We start from the raw sequence: 26628 nt of genomic DNA on the forward strand, positions 1-26628 counted from the left end.
ACAGGTACAGGCTCAAGAAATCATGTGAATCGAGATTGTTTCGACCTTCCGAGCTTCAACCGCTTACATCAGCGAAGCTGTGTGCCGACATTAAATTACTCTTTCTTGTATACAGAGGGGACAGAGTGTTGTTGCAGGTCGACACAACCTGCATTAACAGATATAAATTTTGATTGACATATAATTTCCCTCTCCGGTCCACCTCAGACAGCCTTGTGTTTGATGGGTTTATAAGATAAGTGACTGTGCATCTCCCCCCTCCCCTTACGCTGAGAGACAGAACGAAGGAGCATGAAAGAGAAAGGGGGACGGCGGATGGGGAGTCAGGGGAGGGTCAGAGGGGAGAGACGGGAGTGACAGGGAACGAAAAGACGTCGATGGAAGGGGAGCTCGGAAAACTTTCAAAGAGTGGCAGAGGAAGCTCACGCGGCCGTGTTCTGCTTGACAGTGTTGTCTGAAGTGCGACGGCTTTGAAGAGGGAGCGCCGAGAGGGGGAGGCGGGGCGGCGGTTCCTCTTATCTGCACCATGTGTTGGCTGTTAGTGAGGTCTCGGCGAGCGCTGACGCTGTCCCGTTAATGAAGACGACATGTACATGTGCGCGACTCTGTCGGTGCGCTGATTGATGAACGGATTGGGCCCCGAGCTGAACTTGAACATACCGGAGAAATACCGCTCTTTTTCCCCATTGTGCAGGTGTGGTTAGACCTCACCTGAAGAGTATACGCAAGCACTGCGGTTTACTAATTGCCACATGCAAAGCAAATGCTTTATTCGTTCCACTATAAGAGAAACAATCAAAACCCTTTTAAGAAAAAGTGCAGTGAAAACATTTTTTTTCTCTGACTGTCAAATTAAAATTACCACAGTAGGTAACTAAATACTAAATAAAAATTAATTTCTGTTATGCAAAATAAATCAAGCTATTGCTGCCATCATCGTTTGTGTTCTCTCCGCTTTTCATGCATAGAAATACTAGCAGACCCTTCCACAGACAGTACCACACAACGGCCCAATGACTGTTTTCTAGTTGTTTTTTCTTTATAGATAGATTTCCGAACTTAAGAAGCAATCAAAAGACAGAAAACCAGAAACTGTCCAAAACAAAACAAACAAGCAAACAAAAAAAAACAAAAAACTTTTTGGTGCTGTTGCCCTGTGACTCTTTGGGTTGCCCAAATTTTTTTCTTGAATAAAACCACTGAAAGAACTATTTCTGCATTAATTTAGTATGCTTTATATGCTTTCTTCATAGAAATACCCCTGACCCAGTGCTTGTGTGCTCACATGTATCTCCACTCTGAAGGAAGCATATACTAAGCTGTTGCTGCAATTAATTCTGTGATAGAGCTATTGCTTCCATAAACATTGAGTATTTGCTTTGATTTTCTTTCACTTGACGGTACACCTTATCTGAGAGTCCCCATGTTTAGCATTGTCTTCTGCATGGAAGGAGCCATTGACGGGGCAATTACTGCCAATGACTCATTTTGCTTTCCTTTCCTATGGAAGTACTCCTAGACCAGCATTTCTGTTTGCCCGTGTTTCCTTCTTGACTGTATAAAGCATTCATTTAAGGGTTTTTTTCAAGTATCATTGATTTTCTTGCCACAAAAATCTTTATTGAAGAATCCTGGCTGACAGCAGTCTTGGTGTTTTGTTCTTTTTTTTGTCTAAACTGAACCATTAAAAAAAAAATGCTCTCAGGTTTTTAACCTTTTAGAGAGAATGTCTTTAAATGCGCAGCAGTCAAACATTGATCTCATCTGAAACTACACTTGACTTTATTCCGTTAGTATCGATGCAAAGACGGGCAGAAAACATCCACAGACAGAAAGGTCTAATGCCTGATCGAGACTAATGAGCTATAATTATTCACATCTATCCTGCAGTGAAGCACAGAGCACAACTACAGTCGTGTGATGTTTTAGTAACTAGTTTTCATACAAATTCAACATCATGCTATCTTTAGCGCCGCATCGTCGAGTCGGGAATAAAGAGTCAGTGGGGGGAGACGGGAAGGGAGCGCGTGTAGGCTGCGCAGGGAGTGTAAATATAAACAAAAGCAACTCACAGCAGACCGGTTCTTCTAAGGAGAATATTGACATCCTCTCTGAGAGAGGAAATAGAGAAACACTATTTTCTCTAGCTTTTCTGATTCCAACAGAGATACGTTTGAGCTTGTCTGGGATTAGTCATAAATCTTGCAGATCTGTGGTGTTGTGATCACTGCCCTCTCCACGCCACGACTCATTTTCAGGATTTTATGATAGAAAGTACAACTTGCAAAGCTCGGGCGAATTTCAGTTTCTACATGGACTTAAAAACAAGGCTCCTGCACTTTAGTTGCATCTTACTTGACCAAAAAAAATAAATAAATAAAAATCATGAAAAATGGTTTATAAAGACAGAACCTTCTTGGATGAGGCAAAAGGCTGCTGCACACTTTCTCTGTCTTTAACAAATGGCAAGCTAACAAGAGTTAATGAAACACAAACGTCTACTTAGTAATCTTCAAAGATCTGGCATTAGAACAAACCAGCATTACCTATGGTTCCTGATGGACAGGGCATCTTGACGACAGTGCCCTGCCTGGTCTTCGGCCAGGCGACGTCCATCATCAACAAGGGACTGCAATATTCCACCCTGACGTTCGGAAGCTTGGAGGAAGGCAGAGCTCTGTCGTCATCTTCTGGCTCCAAGGCGTTCACCAGCGTCTGCGCGGGCGATGGCGTCGTGGTTGTCGTGTGCGGCCACACAGCCACTGCAGTTACTGTGGCGGGCGTCCGGGTGGTGGTAGTCCTGGATGTTGTGGTCGTCAGGGTGACGGTGCCGGGTCGAGTGGTGGTCCTCATTGTTGAAGTCATGGTGTCCATATAAACCATGACAGAAGACGACGTTTCTGATACAGAAGAAAGGATGTAAGTTTAGAAAAAACAACAACAACACAGATATAGTTTTAAATAATTTTATCAGTTGTACTTCGGCTGTGTTCGAGGAGAAATGTGCTCTTTTTACAGCTCAAATTTGAACAATGTACATGTGGGAACTCTATTCTTCCCCTTTTTCCATGTGTCAGTTTAAGAGAAGATAGTTCAAAGAGGATCGGTCGGAGCTTTCAGGGGTGACTAAAGTGGACATGCCTGGTGTCTTGTTTGGAACCCCTGCTGGCTAAACTAACATACACGCACACGCAGACGTACACACACACACACCAGGAAACACACATTTCCAGCTGTGCATTCTAAATGCAATTGCTGGTGGGGCCATATCTCTGCAAGTCAATGGCAAATTTTTTTTAAGTATATGCTATTTGTGGGTCACAGAGGACACAATGGAACACCCATTTCCTGGATGTGGTTCTTCCCTGTGGTTACACTCCAGGAACTGTTTGCTAATGGCGTTGTTTACCTGAGCTCTAAGGAGAAAATGGCTATCATAATAACATCAACACATGCGCACAAAGAAACGGACCCATACACTAGCTCAGCTATCTTCTCCTCCCTCTTAAATGCACTTGCAGTTCCTCAAGTCTTGGTCATCAGTCATGCCTTGTGCACCTTATTCATCTTCCACAATGTCTCTGATTGGAAATTAGAGGTCCCAAATTAATTTAGCCCCGAGTTTTATTTATGAATCTGTGAACTCAGTAAGCCCATAGAGGGTCTAAGGACACACAAGGGATAAAACTTCATAACATTTCCACAAAAAAAAAAAAGAAAAAAGAATGCCCTAACTCCCCTTTTAATCCAACCATTGTATATTTGCATCACCATCTTTGCTCTGTTTAGCTTTGCCAACAGTTCTGTATGTCATGATCTAATTACAGTCTGTGGTTTGGAAGAGGACAGCTCGCACTGGCCCCTCTAAACGGATGAAAGAGGCCTTTCTCACAGACACACACAATTTGGACCTTCACTAAAATGCAATTTGGGACAGCTGTCATTTCCTCCCAGTACCGGGATACAATCAAAAAGACAGAAGTGACAAACGATCCTAATCTTTGTATGAGAGGAGAGCAAAACAAAATTTAATGAAGGTCAATTTTGTGTTGGCAGGTTCAATGGACGCGGTGTACCTCAGTGAGCTCAGGTAATGGAGGAGGGGGCGGGTAAATAAAAAAAACTGTTCTATGAGATTCAATTTGCAATGGGACAATATCTCGGTACGGCAAATTTGCAAAGGGTAAAATGAGACGGCATAAATTAGCGGAGCAGTGTGGGACGCGGAGGCTGCCGCAGGCTGTAATGACACCCCGACAACTATCAGCAGTCGATGTGTTCCACACTTAACAGCATTCAGCGACAGCCAAGGTTGATTAAATGATGTGCCACCTCAGCAAGAGTGCTGCTTGATTGAGTATTTGTTTTCCTTCCGCCAACAAAAAGAGACGGTTGTGTTTTAAATGTCTGCAGGTATCCCAGGAACTCCTGTAGAGTCACACACACGACATTTCATCTCATTGAACAGTGATGCGAACCAAAGATTCGTGAAGCCAATTTATTTCAATACGGAATACAAAGTTGACAAGAGCCACTAGACAAAGAAAAAGGTTAAGATCTGAAATAAATGGTTCCTTCCAAAACCAATCCTTACATTTAACTGCTTAAGCTTCCCTGACAAATAACACGCATAGACTGTTTTACATGTTAGCTATGGTCGTGAAAATGTAGGACTCGGCTTTAGTTGCCATTGTTTCCAGGTGGAAACCGCTGAGACAATACTTACACCACACCACGAAGGGTCGAGATTAGGTAGTTACGAACTTTGCAATCACTTAGTGCTTACAAGCACAAGGACCCCAAGAAAGGTTTTCCAAAATATATGCAGAAGTTACAGTTATTAATACATACTCGGAAAATGTGAATATCATGGAAAAATTACCATATTTCAAAAACTAAGTTCCAATAAATTACATTCACGCAGATTTATTAAAGTGTTCATAATAGCTTTATAAACTGAAGTGCGTGTATGTGGTTTGTTTACATGTTTACAAATTTCACACACTGAAAGGCAGTTGGTGGGAAATGGAAATGCAAAGGTACAAAATAAGTGTATGTTTACTATTTTTTTTTTTTTTTTTTTTTACAGATGCACCTATCAGTAAGATAAAAAAAAAAAAATCAGCCCAAGAAAACACAATTTACATTCTCCGCATGGTGACAAACATCATCATTAATTTTAATTTCAGCACCAACTACCATGAAGTAGGAAATATCCTTAAGGGAAATATGCTCAAGGACACCAGTCTTATTTGATTGTTTATGAAAGCACTTATTTTTTAAGTGTGGCCAAAAGGAAATGAAATGAAACCCTGCTTGGCTTTTTTTTTTTTTTTTTTAATATAGGTTTGATGTCAGTGGATGTTAAATCTGAATATGATAGAAAGGCCACCATGAGGATGTCTGATAAAAAATCTGATCTGCTTATATCAAGGTCAGTACTGGCCTCACTGTGGCAATCCTCATTCAACCGAGTGACTAAACAGGCAAGCAGAGGGGCCAATTAGGAGAATCAAACCTCTACACAGGTGACGACCACTAATTTAGAAGTGGTGTTGTTGAGCTGCCTCCAGCTTATGTTAATGACGGTAAAACTTGAAACACATGAGGGACTATTAAAATGGAGAAGACTGCAGTTAGACAGATCATGAACTCATTTTATTTGCTCCTGTGTGATACTGATACTTGCTTGGATTAAAGAGCATTTCTGTATTATTAACAAAAGCTAAAGTTAAAATTATAGGATGACATTTCGTGTTATTAAATAAACCTCAAAATTTCCAAATCTTAAAGCATAATGACTTCAAATGCTGCATTTAAAAAGAGTCAGTGTAAAAAAGAAAAAAATATGTACAATATCTTGTTTGTTGAAGGTTTTTCACAACTAATTGAACACATTGGAAGCACAACTCTTGGGTACTATGTTTAAGATGCTCAAATCTTAGGAAAATTTATCATCAAGTGCAGGTTTAATTTTAGTTCATCTCTCGGTATGGTAAATGGCTGTACCCTTTAAGTTCTGGGAAAGCAGCCATTAACACCTGGTAAATGCCAGGAAAGTAACCCAGTATGTCCCATCAGCTCTAGCAAAGAACCAGATAAGCTCACAAAAGTACCTCATAAGATCTCTAAAAGTGCCTGGCTGGATTGGTGAAAGTAACAAGGACACTTCATGAAACTGCCAGGAAAGTACTTTGTAGGTTTTGAAAAGAAAAGTACAAAACTTGAGAAAGTTGCTGGTAAGCTCTAGAACAGGGGTCACACCAACTCCAGTTCTTGAGGGCTACCATCCTGCAACTTTTAGATCCACCTCTGCTCCAGAATGTCTGAATTTCCTCACCAGCATTCATTCCTCTCTGCAATAGGCTGGAAATGAGCAGTTTATTTGATCCAGGTGTGTTTGAGCAGAGACTGGAGTTGGTGACCCCTGCTCTAGAAGGTACATTGTAAGATTTGGACATTTACCTCTTAAGTAGAGAGAAAGTAATTACCAAGTCCCATTAAAGGTACAGATCATCAAATCCAGTTCAGTCCCAGAAAGTACCTGGTAAGAGCTTGAAAACAATGTCCGAGTTTTGGGAAAGCATGGGCTGTATACAGTGTAGTGCTATCCAGCTTTCACCCCACCCCCCTCCTTATTTATTTGTCCTTTCAGAATCTTAATAAATACCCTAGGGTCTGGTCAACCGTTTCATCTGGTCATTTCTCATCCCAGGCTAAAAGACAGTGAGATCATTTTGTTTTACCTCTTCTACTAAAGTAATAAAGATGAAAAAAAAAATGTTGAATGCTTAAGGCAGTATGACAGTACGGAAGAAATATGACTTAGGGAAGTGTCTGTCACAGCAGGAGGTTAATTCAAAGTCACCAGGAATCATGTTTAGAATGTAATTCTATTCTTCTGGATGATCCCACTGAGTCCATGGGTAAATTATTTTTTCCGAAGGTTCAGTCTACATACGGCATGTTAAATACACCTGCAGACACACACGGACGCAAAAGAGATAGAGACTGGGGACAGAAAAGAGGAGAGTGCCCTTGAACAGAATTAAATGTCTTTTCCATGAAATGAGCACATGCAGAGCAAAAAAAAAAAAAAAAAAAGGGAAGCCAGCAGTGGACAGCAGCTACAGTCCGTAGGCACTATCGCCTTGGAGACAACACAAGGTCGTTTTGTTTCAACTTGCTAACTTTGCCAATCTAGACAAGGGGGTACAAAAGGGGGTACAAATAGGCTTGGGAGAACATGCAATGTAAAAGTGGTCTCTTCAGAGCCCAGAGCAATAGATTAGTGAACTCAAGAGCGCATTTGAATTAATCAAAAAAATAATTTTAGTTGTATGCCTTAGAAAATAAAAAAAAATAGTACAAGGCAACTCTTCTGTGTCCTGTGACAGGAGCTATTGGCGTGCAAAAACCTTTAATTAACCTGCTGTGTGTCTTTAGTGAGGAAAGTTAATTAAAGTTGCAAAAACAGAAGTATATGACCGTAGATTAACATATTAACCCTTTCATGCATAGTGGTCACTACAGTGGACAGCTGTCTAAATTTTCTTGTGCTTCTTGTGGATTTTAATGTTATAAATGCACACAGACCACTGAAGTAGAAACTAATGCATCATAAAATACACTATCAACTACTGGCCATCAGCTGCAAATGCAAGAAATTATTTTTGTTAAATCCAATATGGCCGACAGACAAAAAGCATGCCGACCGACCCGGTCTGTCAGGTGACATCAGATAACCCCTAAAGAACATTACTACTGATGTATTTTTCAAATAACAACTTTGTATTTGGAAAAAATTACAATTGATCACCTAAAAACAAAAAAAACAAAAAAATACAGTATATATATACCTTTTTTTATGCCTTAAAAAAATCAAAAAATTGGAAAAAATCGTGACACAAATTATCATAATTCATGCATGAAAGGGTTAACAGACCACTTCTTACATTATCCACTTAAATCTTGAAGGCTTAAGAACATTCAGACGCAAACGTATCAACCTGTTCATTCATAAAAGTCAGCAGTGAACCATCGCACGCTCTCCAGCTTCCCGTCTCATTAAAGCACCAGAGCCCTCTCATCATCTTCGATGCTCTGCTTCAGCCCCTCCCTGATCTCACAGAAAGCATGAAGTCTGTTTCTACCACACACAGAGCTTTGTGCTTCATTTCAAAGCATTCATTTCTAACTAATTAGCCTCTCTCTCTGTATCCCAGGGCTCGTGGCTTCCACAATTAGATAAGCCTGCTCGACTCCGCTCCAGGAGAGAAAATTGCAACGCTATTATGAAATGGATCCGGTTTATGTGACTTGCCACTTCCACACGGCGAGCGAGACTCTCGTCTGGCTCTGGGAAACTTCGGCTGAGTCGAGATCAAAAGAGGGGTGTGGAAGGTGGCTTTTGGGGTGAAATGGAACAAGCGTTAGACAGTGAAGTGAGTCTTCAATCCTTGTGCTGAACCCAATTACCTTCTAATTTTAGGTTTTGAACCTTTATGCATGGCTACGTCTTCAGCAGATATTTTCCACAGACGGGGAATAAAAGATTTAGATTGTGCATGTATTCTTAAAAAACAAAAAAAAAGACCTGTCTGGATGCCGAGACAGATTTTTAAACCTATGGCCAGAATTAGACTGACACATGGTTGTGGTCAGACGAAGCTACACATTCCCACAGTTTCACAAAGTCCTACTAGCTGCCAGTACATGCTGGTTAATGATAAGGACTGGCTCTAACTAGCAGTTTCTCACTATCCTTTTGGATTCTTAAAAAAAAAAAAATTGATTAAGATAATATTTTACTTCTATGTGGTTTTCAGTTTCAGCAAATGTCGAGCTGTGTTGGGTTGTGCGGCTTGCTGCTGTACCTTCTTGGATATAACATAGGTGAGATTTGAGAAATGCATTTAAATCAGTTTCCTTTACGCGGTCATATATGCTGTCTGTCAGGCGAAAGTAGATAGTTTGACAAATTCGTGAAGCGTCAGCAGTTTGAGTTACTGTAGCTTTAGCTGCACCTTTTTTTGCCGCTTCCTAGTTTGATTTTCCACTGCTGACACAAATGAGATTTGCAGTGTTATTAGGAAGCTTTAAAACGTGCTAATGTAATCTCATGAGTTTAAAAGGAGCTAGACTCGTTTTGTCACCAAATTTGTGTGTTTTACTCTTTTTTTTTTTTTTTTTACTAAGCTAAAGCTGCTTTCAACACATCAACATCTTTGGCTTCAGAGCAAAGATTTGCATAAAATTATGTTTCTCATCCACCCAGTAAAGGAGACGTTGAGGAAAGTGAACTGTGAATTTGCTGAATTTGCTTGCTTTATAGTCAACAATCATTTCAGTATTTAGTACATGTTGAGGTATTATTTTATATTTAGTCTCTGACATGCAATTTACATCACTGTGAGTCTTGGGCTGATTCAGTATTTTTCATGTCAGTTTGTTTCCAAACAGATCTTTTCTTATAACAACTTAAAATCATTTTTTCTTCAATTGCTTTTACACTTTTAACCTACATCTTTTTCAGTTTATTTTATTTTTTTTACTCATTTTCCTAACCAGGTCGTAAACCCAAGGCAGAAAAGCCTGCTGAAATTCAGATAATGAATGACTGTGGCAAGATAAGAAGGAAAACCGCTGCAAAGTCAACAATTTAATGCTATTTGAGCTTTTTAGAAGCAGGTGAGCAGCATCTGAAAGTCACATATTTCAGAAATGGCAAAAAAAAAAAAGAAAAAGGGAAAAATCCTGCAAAGATCTGACCTAAAACTCGAGAGATGCATCATTATTTAGTTGATCACCCACTGCGTGCCACGGTTTCAGCTAATAGTTAGAATTTTTCTGTGTCAAACCATCAGAGCCTTCAGGGAGTTCAGACAGGATCCAAGTTATCCCAGAAAACAAAAAGTAAAAAAAAAAAAATACATTTTCAAAAACAGCATTATACATGTGTCACTAATTAAAGATAAATCAAAGTAGTAGCAAAGTTGAAATTCTTCATGCAATAGAAGCATCTAAAGCTAATGATCACAATCAAACTTTGTAAACCATATACATGAATGTATTGCCTGACAAACCAACTTTAACAACGCAGATTGTGTTTCGCCTGTACAGAGTAAAATTGTCGTTTTTCTTCTATGGAGGTACAGGCTGTCTCATTGAACTGGGTTAGTTCCTACTTGTTCCCATTCCCGAGGCTTCTCCACTGGTTTCTAAGCTGATCCTACAACTCAAGACTTGTTACTTGGTCTGACATGCATTCAGTAAAAACAGAACAGTATTCTTGTGTGAAGTTTAATCTAAACAATATGCAGGTCTGTTTGGGGATAACTGTTAGGCTTGCTGTGTGGTTGATGGTTCTGCTGCAAGCTACGTAAGCGAAGACTGCATCTTTATTTACAGCGTAAAAAGTGTGCTGCTACAACCAAGACCTGTTTTGAATGGGTGCCTGTATCAGTGGCAGTGATTGGTATTGGGTTTCACATAGAGGAGGCTTCAGTGTTAGACGCATGGCTTGGCACTGGCATTTTTTATAGATTTTAACTAAAGAAATAAGAGTAAAATGTGCCTTTGCGACAGGTTGTTGTTAAAGTGCCCAAAAGGGTTCTTAACTAACTGGTTTATTATCTGTAGACGCAACACTGATTCACCCCTTGAGTTCAGGGACCATTTTATGTCAATCATTCATAAGTCACAGTAAATCTGCTTAATAAACAAACAAACAAAAAAAAAAAAACACATTCATCTGTAAAGTCAAAAGAGAAGCTTTAATTCAGAGAGCACTGTCGTCACCTTCATCAGCACAAAACAGTCCGAGTTGCAAACTATTTCAAATGAATTATATAAATAGATATCATGCCGAGTGACAAGGATGGAAAATAAATGATAAAAGTCCCGTCGTTTAATGGTATCTTATTGTGTCGAGCCCACAAATCCATCACAGCTGTGCAACTGGGAAGTGGAAAGGTTGAAGAGGTGCCGGCGGTGGCGGGGAGGAGGAGCAATAAATTATGCTGCAAGGCATCCGGTAAGCTTCGATATCATCTGACATGATGAGAGCCATAATGGATGGGAGCTATGCATTGTTTGGCAATTAATTTCTTATTCCCGAGCTCCCTTCGCGGGATTTGAGAGGGCATCAGTGGAGGTCACACAGCACTGGGAGAGGCGTGTGCACCGGACTGATATGTATGCACACATGGACACGGGCCTGGAGAGACCCTCGCTGTGTTTGCTTTAACTGACAGAAGAGACAGGAGCTGCCACAGGCACTGCTGAAGAACTCTGGGGTCATTTTGCTGCACAGATTTGCAAAGACACACAAATAGGAAGGTTTTTTCTTGGTCTAATGTACACACACACATACTGGGTAATCTACATTTCCCAGAGGGGAAGCGTCTGATTTCCATTTAATTAATTACATTTGACGTAGTCAAAACTGTCAAACCCCTTCAAAGTAAATGAAAGTCTTCAAATTAGTTAGAAATCTTCACATTTCTTTAAATGTTGCACATACTACATGACAATCACACGGTTCAAAAGAACAAAAAAAAAAAATCCTTATTTACCAGCATCCAATGTTTCTCTTTTGATCTTAGGATAGAGTCTTACAAGAAAAGCGAAATACTGGATTTGGCTTTTACTCTTTGGAGCCAAATATAAAGTCTCTCGGGCAAGTGACAAGGCCAAGCATAGGAAAGCTGCCCGGCAAAGTGGAGGGTGGAGGAAAAACATGGACAAAGGCACAGGGGTAAAAAGTGGAACATGAGGAAGGAATCACCACGAGAAAAAGCTCGCTTTTCCAAGGTCTCGGCACTTGCCAAGAAAACAGAGTGTGGGGCTTTTCAAAAGACTATCAGACAGGGGTGGAATAGGCCAAATCGAGAGAAACTCCAGCTCTGATGATAAAGAGAGTTAAAGACGCTTTGGAGGCCTCCGCTCAGATTCACTCGGCTGATTGGTCAAAATAAATCACTTTGAGCTTCTGGGGCGCGGAGCCTGTTAAAGTTAATGTGGCAGTTTTTTGGGGCCTCTGGAGGAATTGGTTGCCAAACGCTCACACCAACACACAAAGAAATACATCACAGGAGGAAAAAGAGGGAGGGAAAAAGCTGAGAAAAATCCCACCTGCTATTTCATACCATTTCACAGGTTTAGTCAAACAGATCTCCGGTTGATTGGCTGAGGCAAGAAACTAAATCAGACAAAGTAAACATCATTTCATACATAAGTTTTTCAATAATGTTCATTTTTTAAAAATGTTTTCTTCCTCCAATTGTTTTTACATGCCAGGAGTGATAGATGGAGGGCCTGGTTTAATTGAGGTAATGCTTACCGTCCCCCTCACCATACATGTGATCTGTGTATGATTAGGTAAGAGCAGAGCTAGTACAGCCAATGATGGATAGCCCATTAAGAGGACACACCCTAGACAAGAATCATATAATGCATAATGGGATCCAGGTCCTTGCAGAGCGGCAACACAACAACGGATGCTTCAGAGGCCTATAACCACGGCGTACAAAACTATAGTACACCTGATACACTGATAGTGTGAATCAGCCTTTCATATCAGTGGTGTTGGAAGACATTATGACATAAGAATATAATGTGTTTACCAGTAGCAAGTATGCACAATTTGTCTCCCATAAACTCTTTGGACGTGGTGAAATATTCACTCGGTCCCAGAGTCCACAGAGGTCAGGATGACGTCAAAACGATGACGAGCCTATTAACGACAAAGTTAAAAAATAGGTGGCTGAACAAAAGACACTTGCTCCAACATTTCTGAGGACATGCCACTTCATGGCATCATGTAGCTGTTCAATGTTAAAAGAGTCCAACAGCATAGTGTCCAGCTGGTCACCGACCTTGACAACGTCACAGCAGAAGTCACGCAAAAATGATGCAGCTGATAAAAGACAGATGAAACTGAAAAGCTCATAATCCACGAAAGATGAACTGGATGGAAAAAAGGTATGGCGGACCTTTCCAGCACGATAAAGTGAAGTGACAATCTGAAAGTGACTGAAACCTGCAAATAGTGTTTGAGAGGGAGCCAAGAGTAGCCAAACATTGCTGGGAAATGCAGCAGCTGTTTGGTCTTTGTAATCAAGCCAAAGGAAACTGATCCTGCCGGAAATTAAACTCCAGCAACCAGGTTGGTCAAACCTGGAAGGTGACAAATCCTTCATTAAGGTGAAAACGCTCTGGATCCTTGCAACATTTTAGCCAAAAATATAACAGTTGTCATCCAGTTACTTCATTTCAGAATCAAGACATTGGCTAGTTAATATTCTTCATTGAGAAGGATGGGGGTGAGAGAAGTTAGAATTAGGCAAAATGTGAAAGGTCTTCCTTGAAAGGTGAAATCTTTCTTGGATTCCAGTGTATTCCCTGCAAGAAAGGGATTCCTCACAACGAGAAAATGTTTAATTCACAAACGAGAACCGTTTAATCACGCATGAAAATCTGCCCAGCTTTAGGAGGATAATATCATTTATCATTTGGTTTACATTGCGATCAGATGTAATTTTTGTTCACAGCTACAATTCTGCAGAGTCTAGAGTATAAAGTGCAGGACTGGTGTGCTTATTGCTGATTTGTGTTAATACTTTAGCTGCTTTTCGCTAAAGTAGATCTAAGCAAGCCTTCTTTTTTTGTGTTGAATAAGAGAAGTAGATGTTTGCAGTTCAGGTGGACTATAACACGCAGCAAATCAACATGCTTATGTAAAACACTCAGATGTACAAAGATTTCTTGCAAGTTTCTTTGTAAAAAAAAAAAAAAAGGATCTGAGATCCAAAACATTTATTTACAAGTGGGGCCAAAACGATTATTAATGACTGTACCACAGCTCATTCTTAAAGGAGTTAATAGGGGTTAAATTAATTCCCAACAAAGAGTTGTATGTTTCACATTGGAGAAAAAAAAAAGCCTACAGATGCATTACCAACAGAGGACTATTGTGTTGCATCATTAAAGCTTTTCTCGTAGAAGCATTTGCGCATGTGTTTCTGTACGAGGCCGTGCTGAAGCCTCTGTGTGATCCATGAATCATTCGCAACTATAATCCTAAACCTTGCACTTTCCCTCAGAGAAAATTGCCCTCTCCAAGAGGTTCAGCAGGCATGTGATAACGATACATAGCCTGAAAATAAGCATTTAGCCTACATCCCTAAGCCTCGACATCAAAAAGGCTTCAGACAGAATGCAGTGGCCACTTTTTTTTTTGTCGGCCACTAGTACTTAGGTCTGAATTACATGGCACCATATTCCTCGAGGTCCCGTAAACAAGACAAACCCACAGCAACTGCAGGGCGGCATTTGAACGCGCGTGATAGCGTTGAACCGAAAGCAACGGCAGCTAATGGAAAAACGTGCCCCCGTGTGCATCTACGAAGCCGAAAAGGGGCGACAGTTTGTGGCTTTCAGAGCACGCTGAGTCATATTCAGGTTTTCTGCAGCGATTCTGCCAATGGGCATTTACTGCTCAGACGCTCTTAATCAATTTAGCATGTGTCAGGCTCATCCAAACCGAGCCAGGACGGGCCAGAGCATCCAAAACATTGGCTGTTTTCGGCATGAAGGTCGGCGAGCCAGCTATGGCGGCTCCCTCCAGGCCAGTGAGCGCTGGCAGCGTGCCCTGAACAGATGGCAACACGTGGCAAAATTACAACACTGCCAGACAATGAATGTATCCGTGATACTAATTGTGCCCCGATCTATGCACCAGTCATGAGTCAATGAAAAGATTATCCTAGCACAGACATGAGGAACTCCTACAAGGGTGCCTCGGAGACAGGTTACTCCGAAATAGTCTTTCCCAGACAAGGACAACACTAACAGAGATTTAATAATCTCAAACTCTAATTCTGGTAAATAATCATAAGATTTGGGGAAAATAAGGCTGAATTAAACTGACATTTTCGCATATTGGCTGACAGACAAAGAGCAGGGGGTGGGAAGGAACTGTTTCTATTCTCATCTTACAAAACAATATCAGTGCTTCAGACGGCAACAAAAGGTGACAGACACCGAGGAAGATCATCTCATGCGGCTGCTGTTGTCTTTACAATGCACCCCGTGCTCATTCTGACAAGCAACACGTAGGTTATTCAAACAAATCTAAGCCTCAGACAAAACAATCTAACCAAAGCTAAGAAGAAAAAAAAGAAGAAAAAAAAGTAGTAGTTCAAAAGTTTTTCCCATCAGCAAAGTAATTCTCTAGAATTCATACTGGCCTCAAGCAGAATTAGAATCAGACCATTTCAAAGACCGTCAAAGAAGAAAAGAACATCGCAGTCCAGAAGGGAAAAAAAAAATGATCGTTTTAAAATGATTTAAACTTATCAAATTTTAATCTTCTAACACATGGGTATTGTATGTGATCTCAACCGTTCTTTCGTAGCTCTAATTGGATGTTCAGAATATGAACGTTCACCTCAGAAGAAAAGCAACACCTGCTGTGGTGGCACAGTGGTTAAGGCACAGCCCACATATGGAGGCCTTAGTCCTTGACGTGGCCGTCACGGGTTTGATTCCCGGCCTGATTCCCGGCCTGGCGACCTTTGCTGTATGTTTTCCCCCTACTCTAATACCCACTTTCCTGTCAATTCACTACCAAATAAAGGCCACTAGAGCCAGTAAAAAAAAAGCAACTCCACAGAATGATGCTGGTTAGTTTCAGTAATGTTCTGTTTTAATCTCATCTGACCAAATGACCTCCTTCTACATCTTGGACATATGTGGTGCACATATGACTGTAGCTCACTGAATATTTACCTCTGTCTATAATAATATATCACTAAATATCTATTTACTCCCAACGGTAGTATTTCTTACAAAATTTAAGTGATAAATAAGAATTAATGCTACACATTTCTACCATAAAGCACTTAAGCTTACACACAATTTCACATGATCAGTGCTGTGTAATGTTGCAAACTTTGGTTATGAACATGTTCTACATTACGAACATTTTTAGAAGTTGCCAAAATGACAAGAAAAATCTAGTTGTTGATCTTTTTTTTCTTCTTCTTTTCAGCAGAGGCCACGACGAGAGCCCATCACTTCCACCACTTGAAGCTTCAACACCAATTCCACTCGGCTCTCAAACCTGCAGTCCAGAGAGGTCTGACGCTCTGAAACAATCGAAGCGCGGCTCTTCACGAAGGACATGGCTGAGGTGAGTCACACGGAAGGGGTGAGAATTAATTGAAAAAAAGGTGAACATTGCATGGAGAATGAGGTCAGGGACAGGTGAGAAACAATGAGCTTCATCTGTTGTAATAGAACAAGCCTGCCCCAAAAGGCAATGAGTGTGAAACATTTGGAGATGTTTTCAAATGAACATTCATTTTGGGGGGTTTTTTCCTCATCATTTCAAATGTTGATTTTTTTTTTCCTGTTAATTTTTTATTTTTTTTTAATGGAACAAGTAAAAGAGGCCTGGAAAATTTTTCACCAATACTTGATAAAATTAATGTAATGCTTTTCATTTTCATGAAATTATAATTGGGGTACTGTGTTTATATTTACTCAGTTTAATTCAAATACATCTTCACGTTACTGCACTGTCTTAAATAGTGGCTGATTTTGTTATTTTACAGTGCTTTTTTTTTTTAATGTCCACATTCTATGTTTTGGTCATTGCAAACATCATCACAAAGCCTGAGCCAAACACCTGAGCAATGTGCTGTGCTGCGCTGCTCCTCTTGTTGTGGAGCACTGGCCTCAGCTGTGGATCTGGCCTCGTCTCTGCTGCTCTGCCGATCATCCACCGCGCTCCACTGATGTCGCAGGTCAGCCATGTGCTCACGCCACGCAGAGCGCGAGAGGAAATGAGCTAGTGTTAGCCCGATCAGGGAACAACACCTTTCTGTGAGTGTTAACAGGCACTGTGATCGTGACACCGCATCAAATTTCACAAGCTCGTGCTGGCAGCAAAAAGGACGACGCTACATTAACTTCAGACTCTCTGGACCGTTGGCTCTTTCCGGGCCGAAATTTGGGCTCGCTGAATCAATGTGACACGGCCAAACGATCACATAAGTGGTTTCACTTAAACTCCTCTTGAATAGCGGCATCAGAAATTTGAGCTCCGCGCTGTCCGATTTCCTTGCATCGCCAGCGCGGCAGCAAACAAACATTATGACAAAGCTGCAAAATACAGACTAATTTGTGGGCAGCGAAGTGGTACAACTGATGCTGCTTCAAACAATTTAGTTGTAATTGGGCTGCCATTTCAAAATTAGGCAACTAGGGAGATAAGTGTGCAGATAATGTCCACAGTTAACAACACTAAGTGTACTTGGAATACGTCTGAAAGTGGCTCAAACTGGAGGGTTCATCATATCAGAGTCCAATCAATCACTCTTCTCATTTCCTGGCTAATATGTTTATCTGACATTTATAGTTGTTTTCCGACTCCATCCATCTACTTAATGTAACATCTTACTATCTATATTTATGCAGCTGGCTATTTAGAGGGGAGGCTATTCAGTGACAGCAGCAAAGCCGTTTTCAGCAGAATGTTAGTGTGTCTGTAAAAAATGTCTATCGCTGTTAAAAGGTGACGAGTGATTCAAACTGGGAAGCACATGCTATTTCGCTTTCTTTAACCACAACATATTACAATACAGGAGCTGTATATCTTCAAAACCAAACACTGTGGACTGGTATTGAATGAATGAATATATTATAAGGTGTGTTAAAGTGGCACAGTGTATAAGAAAAAAAAAAAAAAGAAGGGGAAAAAAAACAATTTTGAGGAAAAAGTTGAAGTCAGCTGAGGGAAATAAATTCACCTGCCAGCTCGCAGGTATAAAAATGCACCAGAGAAGAAAAACAGGAGTAGGGATTTCACAGTCAAATAACTTGTGACATTTTTGACTAGAGCTGTTGATGAGATAGCACAAAGAATTACCTTGGTGTGTCAAAACGGTTTCGTGTTTTTTTTTTCTGTTATAAGCCTCCCAACATGCTCCGGTTTATAAAAAGAACAACAGAGTGTGGAAATTGGACTTCTCAAGAAAGTTTTACAAATGTTGCTGTAAGAACATTGTGCAAATTTGAGTTGTGGTTTTTTTGTGGGTTTTTTTCACCTTAACATCCGGACAGTGTTATTTGATGAGCTGTGAGTATGGCTTGTATAAGAGCACAAAGATTTATTAAACCTGGGTGAAAATGTCAACTTCTTCTTTACACTGGGAACAGCAACTGAAATCAACATCCGGTATTATCAGCTGAAGTAGAAAGACTAAACAGCATTTTTCAAAACAGATATCGCAATTCCATGTTGAAGACGTTTAAATACGTTAAATTCATAGTTTATATTTCCATTTGGCAAAAGTGAAGCGAGAAAAGCCTTTTAAGCAGTCTCTTCTTTACATTAAACACAGCAAAGGCCTGGAGCAGCTGAAAATTCAACGGCATAAAACAATTTGGGCAAAAAAAAAAAAAACTAAAGGACCACTGCAATAAAAGTCATTCTTCTTTTCTATGAGCCCAACTTGGCTGAGCAGGCAACCCACTAACATACATTAAACAGGATTTTGCCTGAGTGCTTATTGAAGGTCCAAATCAGGGAGAGGTCATCCCTAGGAGACATCAGTCAAAAATGACCGTAGTTCTGCTTATGCTTTCTCGTCATTGTCCATTAGATATTGGGGGAAAAGAAAGCAGCCGTCACAGGAGTAAATGAATACAAAAGCATTTTGGCAGCCTCCTGAATCCAGTCATGGCTGATAAAAAAAAAAAATTTAAAAAAAGAAAACTTTTAAAACAAATCAAAACATTCCATTAATAAATGTGTTCAAGAATGGCGCTGACTTTAAGGAAAACTTTGAAATGATACTGGCTTTGAATGACGGTGCTTTACTAGGGGATGAACATGAGGCCTACACATTTTCAAGGGCAAACTTAGAATACCTAATCCAGAAAAGCAAATTTGCCCTTAAGGCAAACTGGATGACTGCTCTGTATGTGTGAGTGTGTGTGTGTTTTTTTCTGCATGCAGGAAACAGAGATGTGGCCCAGCTTACGTTTTGCCAACCTTATGTGATACTGATAATGAAGCACAGGAGTTGTCTTCAATTTGCATGATTAAGTCATTTGCATGATTAAAGATTTTGTGAGCTAATGTAGGTAAATATACATTTACACACACAGAGATATATATATGTATATATAAATATAGGGTATATATGCAAGACGACACCCAACAACCCAACAACTGATTGCCACTGCAAGGCTTCAAACTGCAAGGCTAATTTGGTCGCATCTCACACTGATTACTGCTTTATTATTGCAGAACTGAGTGATGAATGCCTTCGTTCAAAACTATTTACATCATTGTGGTCTGCGTGGTAGAAAACCAGTCAGGGTACCTGAACACACCACCAATGGTCTTCTTTGGTTGGTAAGTCACACTGTTCATATGAAAAACCATCACTGTTTGTAATGATGTGGCAGTTATTGCATCAAGTGAAAGAATAAAAATGCTTTCTTACCAAGTCTGTTGTCCAGTGCCCCAAAGTCCAGCGAGTACTTGACGACATGATAGTTGTTCCACACGTACAGCAGATTGTCCCTGGGGTTATAATCCACAGCAGCAATGTACTGGTACGAATTGGGGAAAGGTATGTCCAGGAAGCCATCTTTACTGAGCTCGGTGTTGTAGATGTAATCAATCTTGTTCCCCGTTGCTTCGTTGTCATCGTCCTCATAGACCGACTTCACTACGTAGAGGATCCCGCAGATCATGAAAGCGTTGGAGGCCGAGCGCTTGTCGTAAGCCGTGTCCCAGGTCCCTTCGACTCGCAGCGTGTAGGGATTTAGCTGGCTGATGACAATCCGTCCGTTGTTTTGCTCGGTGGCATAAATCACCCAAAGTCCATTCTCATCCACAGCCAAGTCAATGTCTGACTTTCCTCCCCACCGGTAGGGAGAGGTATCGTGGTAGTTGGCATTGGCGATGATAGCCTCGCCGCTCTTGATGCGAGTCCGCAGGTCAAACTTGACAATGTTGCGCGTGCGCTCCTTGTTGAAGAACAGCGCCCCGTCGTAGACCACGAAGCCCGTACCGTCGACACGATGCGGCAGCTTGTAGGTTGTTGTTGGCCTCCCAGCAATGAAGTCTTCTTTAGAGGAGTATTCGGTCAGCGTGTCCGTACGGTAGGGAGTCCAGGGCATGTAGTAGATCTTATCAGAAGCCTGGAGAGGATCCTTGCACCAGGCTCCAGACTGGTGGTCTGACTCGAACAGGTGCTCGCTCTGGTACACCCTGCGCAGAAGCCCTGGGCACAGGAATACTGAGGAGCCAAAAGTGGGGAAAGACAATCACAGAGTTACATTGCCAGGAATTAGTTCAATTGAAACACATGAAAGACAGAGACAGGAAACATTCTAATTTATAGCCATGGTGTCAACAGATGTTCTTGCCTGAACTGTAGATATATCTATGTGTTCTCCAGATTAACCTGTCTGTATCTTTAATCATCTTTATAAGATGTTGAGCTATGCTTTTTCTTTGCTAACGTGCTTAAAAGTCTCCGCAACTTTGTCCCTGATATGCCTCCTGCGTTCCTTGGGTTTTGTGGTTAGTACAATAATTTACTTTTGTGAACAATGCTAAAAAATGCTAGAAAGCTCGGAACCGTTTTTGAAAATACCTTTTGATAAATCATGGAAAGTATTATTTGACAGCACACAATAAGAGGGATTTCATAACTGGCCTTAACATTTTGTGGAGTTTAATTTTTCCAAGATAAGGACTATTTCCAGTTCAGGTTGTTTCCCTGACCTTGAAAAAATTATTGACTTAATTGCTAAATAAATTTGACTTGTTTGAAGGGAAGAGGATAATAAACTTAGTGAAGGTTATGTTTCCTGACTTGATGAGCACTGTGGAGTCAGAGGCACTGCTAAAAACTAACAGCATGCACCAATACTCGCCTACACACAACCACAAATTTTATTTTATTTTTTTCCCCTTTGTCTACATGCAACAACTTATCTACACAAGCAAATATACACAAAAAAGTGGAAGTGGTAATGGCTTCATTTAATTTTCTGCTTTCTTGTTAGTGGGAGTTTGGAAAAAAAAAGCATTAAGCAAGCACGCACATCCCAAAATTTTTGATGAATGGCTCTGTGGCAATTATTGGCCAAGGCAGGCTCTTTGAGAAAATGAAAACAAATCAAAAGAAAAATAAATAAATGAATTACTGTGACATCATTTCTATAATGACTGCTTTTCCATTATTTCATCTGAATGACGTTTTTAATCGGAGTTATGATTTACAGCCTCCCCGCATCCCCTACCCCCACACACACACTAATCATATGTAAACTGGTTAGTGCTCCAGTCTAATCAAGCAAAGCCAAGGATGGTCAATAGAAAGCACCATTTGTTAAAAAAAAGAAGCCAATTTCAGTTAGCTATTGATTACTGTGGACTGTGGCAGTAGTGATTTTCTCTTTTCTAAAAGGTGACATCTGAATTCTCAGTTACAATGCCTGCAAAGTCACAGTAAATTACCCTTTGAAATGTAGACTTATAAATACAATATTCAACACAAAGAAAGATAGCGAAATGAAATCACGATTGGGCCCAGAGTGTGTGCGAGCAGGGTGAGATGGCTGATTTGAGTAAAAATGGGGCAGCAGCCTGACAGAGCGCCGACAGCTTGGAGCTCCCGCAAGCTGCCAGCTCTGAAGGGGGAGAAAGAGACGGGGGAAGACAGAGGCCCCTTTTTACCCCCCCCCCCCTTTATGTAATCTCCCAAGATTAAACATGTTGTCTACCTGCAGGGTGAAAAACGCGCCGAGATGCGTCGCGGTGACACAGAGCCTCAGCACACATCTCAACGTTTGCACCGCTAAATGCTGAGGGAGCAGTTTTCTCTGCTTGGGAGAAGTAAAATAATAATAATAAAAAAAAACTCAAGACGTGCTAGGTTATGAGGTCAGAGTCTGTATGCTTTGTTCTGACAGCACTCTGGGCTCAACGTGGGTTGTGAATAAAGGTGCTTTTTAATGATGTGACAGGAGAAATGGAAGGTTTGCGCATGAAAGATATTAGAAGAGCAAAACAGATGTAGCTTTCATGTTTTTGTTTTTCTTTTTTCCTTAGCAACTTATATTTGACATTATTATTTTTGCCAAAATTAAAAAAAAGAAGATATTTACATTAGCCTGAAACTCCCTGCTCCAGCCATTAAAGTTTGATTTCACTCTCATCTCCAGCTTCAATCTTTCAGTTTCATTTCAGAAGTTTTAGAATATATAGTCCAGCTTCATACACTGCTGATAATGTAAGATTGCAACTGCAATAATCTATCTCCTGTATTGACTGGCAAGTCCCTGAAGGTTATAGCCATCATCGCGTTAGAGCTATCTGAAATATGCTGACAGCCCATCGGACAAGCTATTGATCATGCCATATAGCTTTCTGCTTTAATAGTATGCAGCTGATAAAGCAGAGTTGGAATAATTTTCCGTTATTGCAGGGAATAAAAACATGTCGGCGTTATGGGATTTCCACCGGGAGCAGGCTTGTAGCAGCATTTTTCACGTGCAGAAATTATCATACACTGTATGTGAATCACCTATTTTATGTGCAGATGTTAAAAATTACAGCAGCGTGAAGAATTTGGGAGAAGATGTTTAACTTTTATATCAAACGATACTTTCTCACTCTTGAATTTAAAGTTCTGCTCAGGCGAACAATAATCAGGAGAATGGAGGTATTAGTTTGGGAATTTTAGAGATTTGTTTCAACAGTTTTTCAAGTCTGTGATGATCATGTAGTTTTAATATTTAAAAATAAAAGTAAGAATTGGGTACACATTATTGTTGATTGGATTTCCTGTTGACTTACTCTAATACACACATGATCAATATTAAAGTTAAAAACCTAAATAAACTCCCACACCCCAATTAAAATTTGGTTAAATGTAACTTGGCAAGTTGCATTTTAACCACAGGTATAATGAATTAATCAACAAGCTCCTATTTCTTGCTGGATGTTTATTCGCTCTTTTTTTTTTGTTTTGAATTGTTGAATCTCATTTCTATAGGTTGATTTAAGTGGCAATAATCTAACTTATAAATAAGACCTACAGATTTTCACTGCAGTTTGTCTAACGGTGTTTTCAGATGCTTTATGGTGCCAACTTTATAAATTCCAACATTTTTAAGTGCATCTGTATTTGGTATTGTACGTTAACGTGGACTTAGAAGGAGAAAAGCAAATTAAACAGACAAATTTGACACCCCATGCACACTGAAATGTTCAACTTCTTACATGAATATGACAAAAGCCTCTTCAGAAAATATTTTAGGATCAGATGAGGAAAAATGTTAAGCTATTTAACCACAATAATAAGAAGCGGGTAAGAAGGTTTTAAGATGAGGCTTTCAAACCAGAGAACACCAAGTATTAAGCATGGGAGTAGCTGAAGCATACTGAGGAATCTGATTCACTGCCAAATGGTACTTGTTCAGTGTACAACTTGAACGGAATAATAAAAATAGAGAACTAGATTCACACTATTCAATCGCAAGAAATCAGGTGCTCTAACTGGACAGCAAACCCAAAACCAAAAAAATATAACTTCATTTCAAATCAAGAGCTAGACAAGTGAAACATTGGACAAAATTAGGTGTCTAAAGAGGATAAAAAGACAAAATATAAAATAAAAACAGTGTTGGAGTCAATAAAGTCGGCCATCATTAACCCTCTGGATGGCCTGACTTATCTAGAACTATGATTAAAAGCTAGATCTGTGCACAAACACCAAACATTTGTTAAAAACTACAATAAACCTTTGACTTTTGGCTCTCCTTTCTAGGGGACTTTCAACCAAATATTAGTGGGAGTCACATTGATGTTGAATGCAGTTAACCTTCAGAAGTGTGCATATATAACCCGACTGACCAACAGCGATATAAAAAATGCCAGAAACCATCTGCAGCGGCCCATCACCAGAACATGCAAAAGCACAGAATGGAAAAGCAGGTGAAAAAAACAAACAAAAAACAAAAGTTGTTGGCATTTAGTTACCTTTTTGTTCCACTTCTATTTTTAGGCATGAAGGGGGAGAAAGAAAGAGAAAAATAGAGAACAGATTAATTACTGTAGGAACTGTCAAATAAAAGAACAAGAGAAGAACTGGGTTAGTGGAAGAAAAAAAACCCCAGTAAATATTTGATTATAAGATTCCAGAGGAGAAGCAAAATATGAAACCAGAGAAGATGCTTGCTGAAAAGGAGGCAAGATCAAATGAGAAACAACAATAAAACTGTGCATCATCTGGAATATTAAAGAGTTTCAAATGAAATTAAGGAATGCTTCTGTAATGTAATAATACAGCAATGGTCTAAAGTTTTGATTTTAAAGACCTCCAAGTCATCTTGCTTAAATCTCAGTTGAACACGACCCAGGGGGGGGGGGAAATTAAAAATCACAAAACTCCACACCTGGTTAAACTGAAAAATCATCTTAAAATAAAAAGTTCTCATTGAGACATGATGACCTCCAAAATGCCATATTATTGTCTGGAAATAAAGGTTTTGTGCCATTTTCTCTAATCTGAATTAAAGGACGGTGATTCAGTTCATCAGTGTTTATGTCTCAAAATCAGTTGCTAGAAAAGGTCTAAACATCGACTTAAGAGCAAAACTTATTGTCAAATGATCTTCTTGTCTACATTTACATTGAGTAGTACAACTTGACTGCTAACCAGCACATAATAATAATTTCCATCATTTTTATGGTTATGTTTTTTCACACTGAAACATAAACTTCTCTCTCTTTAGTCAATCAGCAAACATTTTTTTGCTCATCAGAAGTTGACAAAATAAATTCTTGACTCGAATACAGCACCTTCAAAACCTAGCGGTGCCGCAGAAAATCAATAATCTCACACCAGAACATTTGTTGCACTCCTCTGTAAATGATCTTTGGAGATTTGCTTCCTTTTTTTTTTTTTTACTTCCCTTACCGTCCTCTTTGGTGTGCGTGGTCTTGTCCAGCCTCGTTTATCGCAGTTCCAAGATGTTTCAAGCTTCTAACTTTAACAGTGGATATGCAGGTAGGTACTGTCTCGTACCCATGTGATTTTCTTGAACATGTCTTCTAATTTCAAGAGCGGCGAAAACAACTTCACCTTTGTGTCACGTAACTTGTTTACCCGAGAGGAAACAGGGAAATATTATTAATATCTAAAAATTCAGATAAATACTGCTCAAATTTATAATAAAAAAAAAGCTTTATTACTTTTGTTTCACAGGACTTGCCAGGGTCACATTAATGATTGCAAGGGGGATTTTATAAAAAATACAATCGTTCCCAGAAATATTTTCACCACTGAATAAAAACTGAGTCAAATTAAGGGCTGGATTTTCTAATTTTTTCAGTGCGAAGCTACGTTAGAGCAATAAACCATTTGTCCATATTAAGGATTTTTACACGTCTTGGAATATTTATCTACAACCAGATGTAGAGTTCCAAATCAAACATGTGCAAACCGAATGATAGAGAAGAATAAATATTAAACAGGGCAAAACCATCAGTCTGGTGCCTCTATGTATGCTTCCTCACAGATTCATCCGCAAAACGCTTCAAGGGAATATAAAGTCCATGGACTTATCAAAGGAGTCTGTAGAGTTGAACTTATGATTCGAGCATTAGAGAAAATCACATTCATCAGAGGTAATGAGGAGCTTAACCTGCATTTAAAAAGAGAAGAAAACCGAGAAACGGTGTTATATGAAAATAAAATGTTTTGTTAAAGATTTGGACAATTATTTAAGGATTTTTTGGTGTGAAAGTATGTTTTTCTATAAATGAATACATTAATTGGCTTCGTGTGGAAAGACTTTTATTCAAATTTAGTTCAGAGTTACTGAACTAAAACAATCCCCATTATTGTGCACAACCACTGACGGTTCACATTGATGGGGTTATTTCAATGAAAAAAGTTTGAAATAAGTCAAAACTGATTGCTGTGGGTAACCACACAAAAAGTGTCTTGCACAAGCAATTTTTCATATTTTGTTACATTACAAATATTAACTTCCTTAGTACAAGTCAGATGCTGCTAAAAGTAAGAAAAAAACCCTGTTGGGGCAGAACTTTCAACGGTACAACAAACATACAGCCGTAGATATAATAGAATGGGTAATATCAAAACATGTACTTGTGTCACAATGGGGAGGGGCATTGTGACACATTGCCCCTCCCCATTGAGGACATTAAATAACCTTTGGTTACTTTGCAGAGAAAAATCGACAAAAACTTCAGCCTTTAGACCTGCAAACCTTGTAGAGACATACTTTAGAAATAGCATCTTGCAACTGTTGTAACTTGTAGAACCACCAGGGACGAGGATGGAGACGCATGACACATATTTCACGTTTCTATTTGCAAACTATTTTGAAAACCATGCATCATGGAATGGTAATGGATACTATGGACACTTTGGCAATGCCCTCCAAAACACCTCTTGATAAAGCTTGTACAATCTCGTACATATCTCTCAAGAAATGGAAATAAACTTGTAACAACAAAGAGCCGGATCTCTGTCACTTAGACAAGCCCCTTAAGTCAGCCAT

General features: G+C 39.8%; 1 protein-coding gene across 20 annotated transcripts in view; it reads right to left on the reverse strand.

Annotated features, from left to right (window-relative positions):
* The window catches only part of LOC103480667 (adhesion G protein-coupled receptor L3), a 275299-nt gene that overhangs the window by 79531 nt on the left and 169140 nt on the right, over nt 1–26628 (reverse strand). For 10 of the 20 annotated variants that reach the window (XM_017310504.1, XM_008435707.2, XM_017310509.1 and 7 more), the window contains 3 exons: nt 24077–24091; nt 19521–20330; nt 2547–2900 (listed from right to left, as the gene is read on the reverse strand). In XM_017310504.1, the coding sequence (XP_017165993.1) occupies nt 2547–2900; nt 19521–20330; nt 24077–24091 (1179 nt within the window). The remainder of the gene's footprint in view (nt 1–2546; nt 2901–19520; nt 20331–24076; nt 24092–26628) is intronic. The other 10 variants (XM_008435724.2, XM_008435721.2, XM_017310505.1 and 7 more) reach the window with 3 other exon arrangements.

Source organism: Poecilia reticulata, linkage group LG18 (genome assembly GCF_000633615.1).
Source record: "Poecilia reticulata strain Guanapo linkage group LG18, Guppy_female_1.0+MT, whole genome shotgun sequence".
NCBI classification, from domain to species: Eukaryota; Metazoa; Chordata; class Actinopteri; order Cyprinodontiformes; family Poeciliidae; genus Poecilia; species Poecilia reticulata.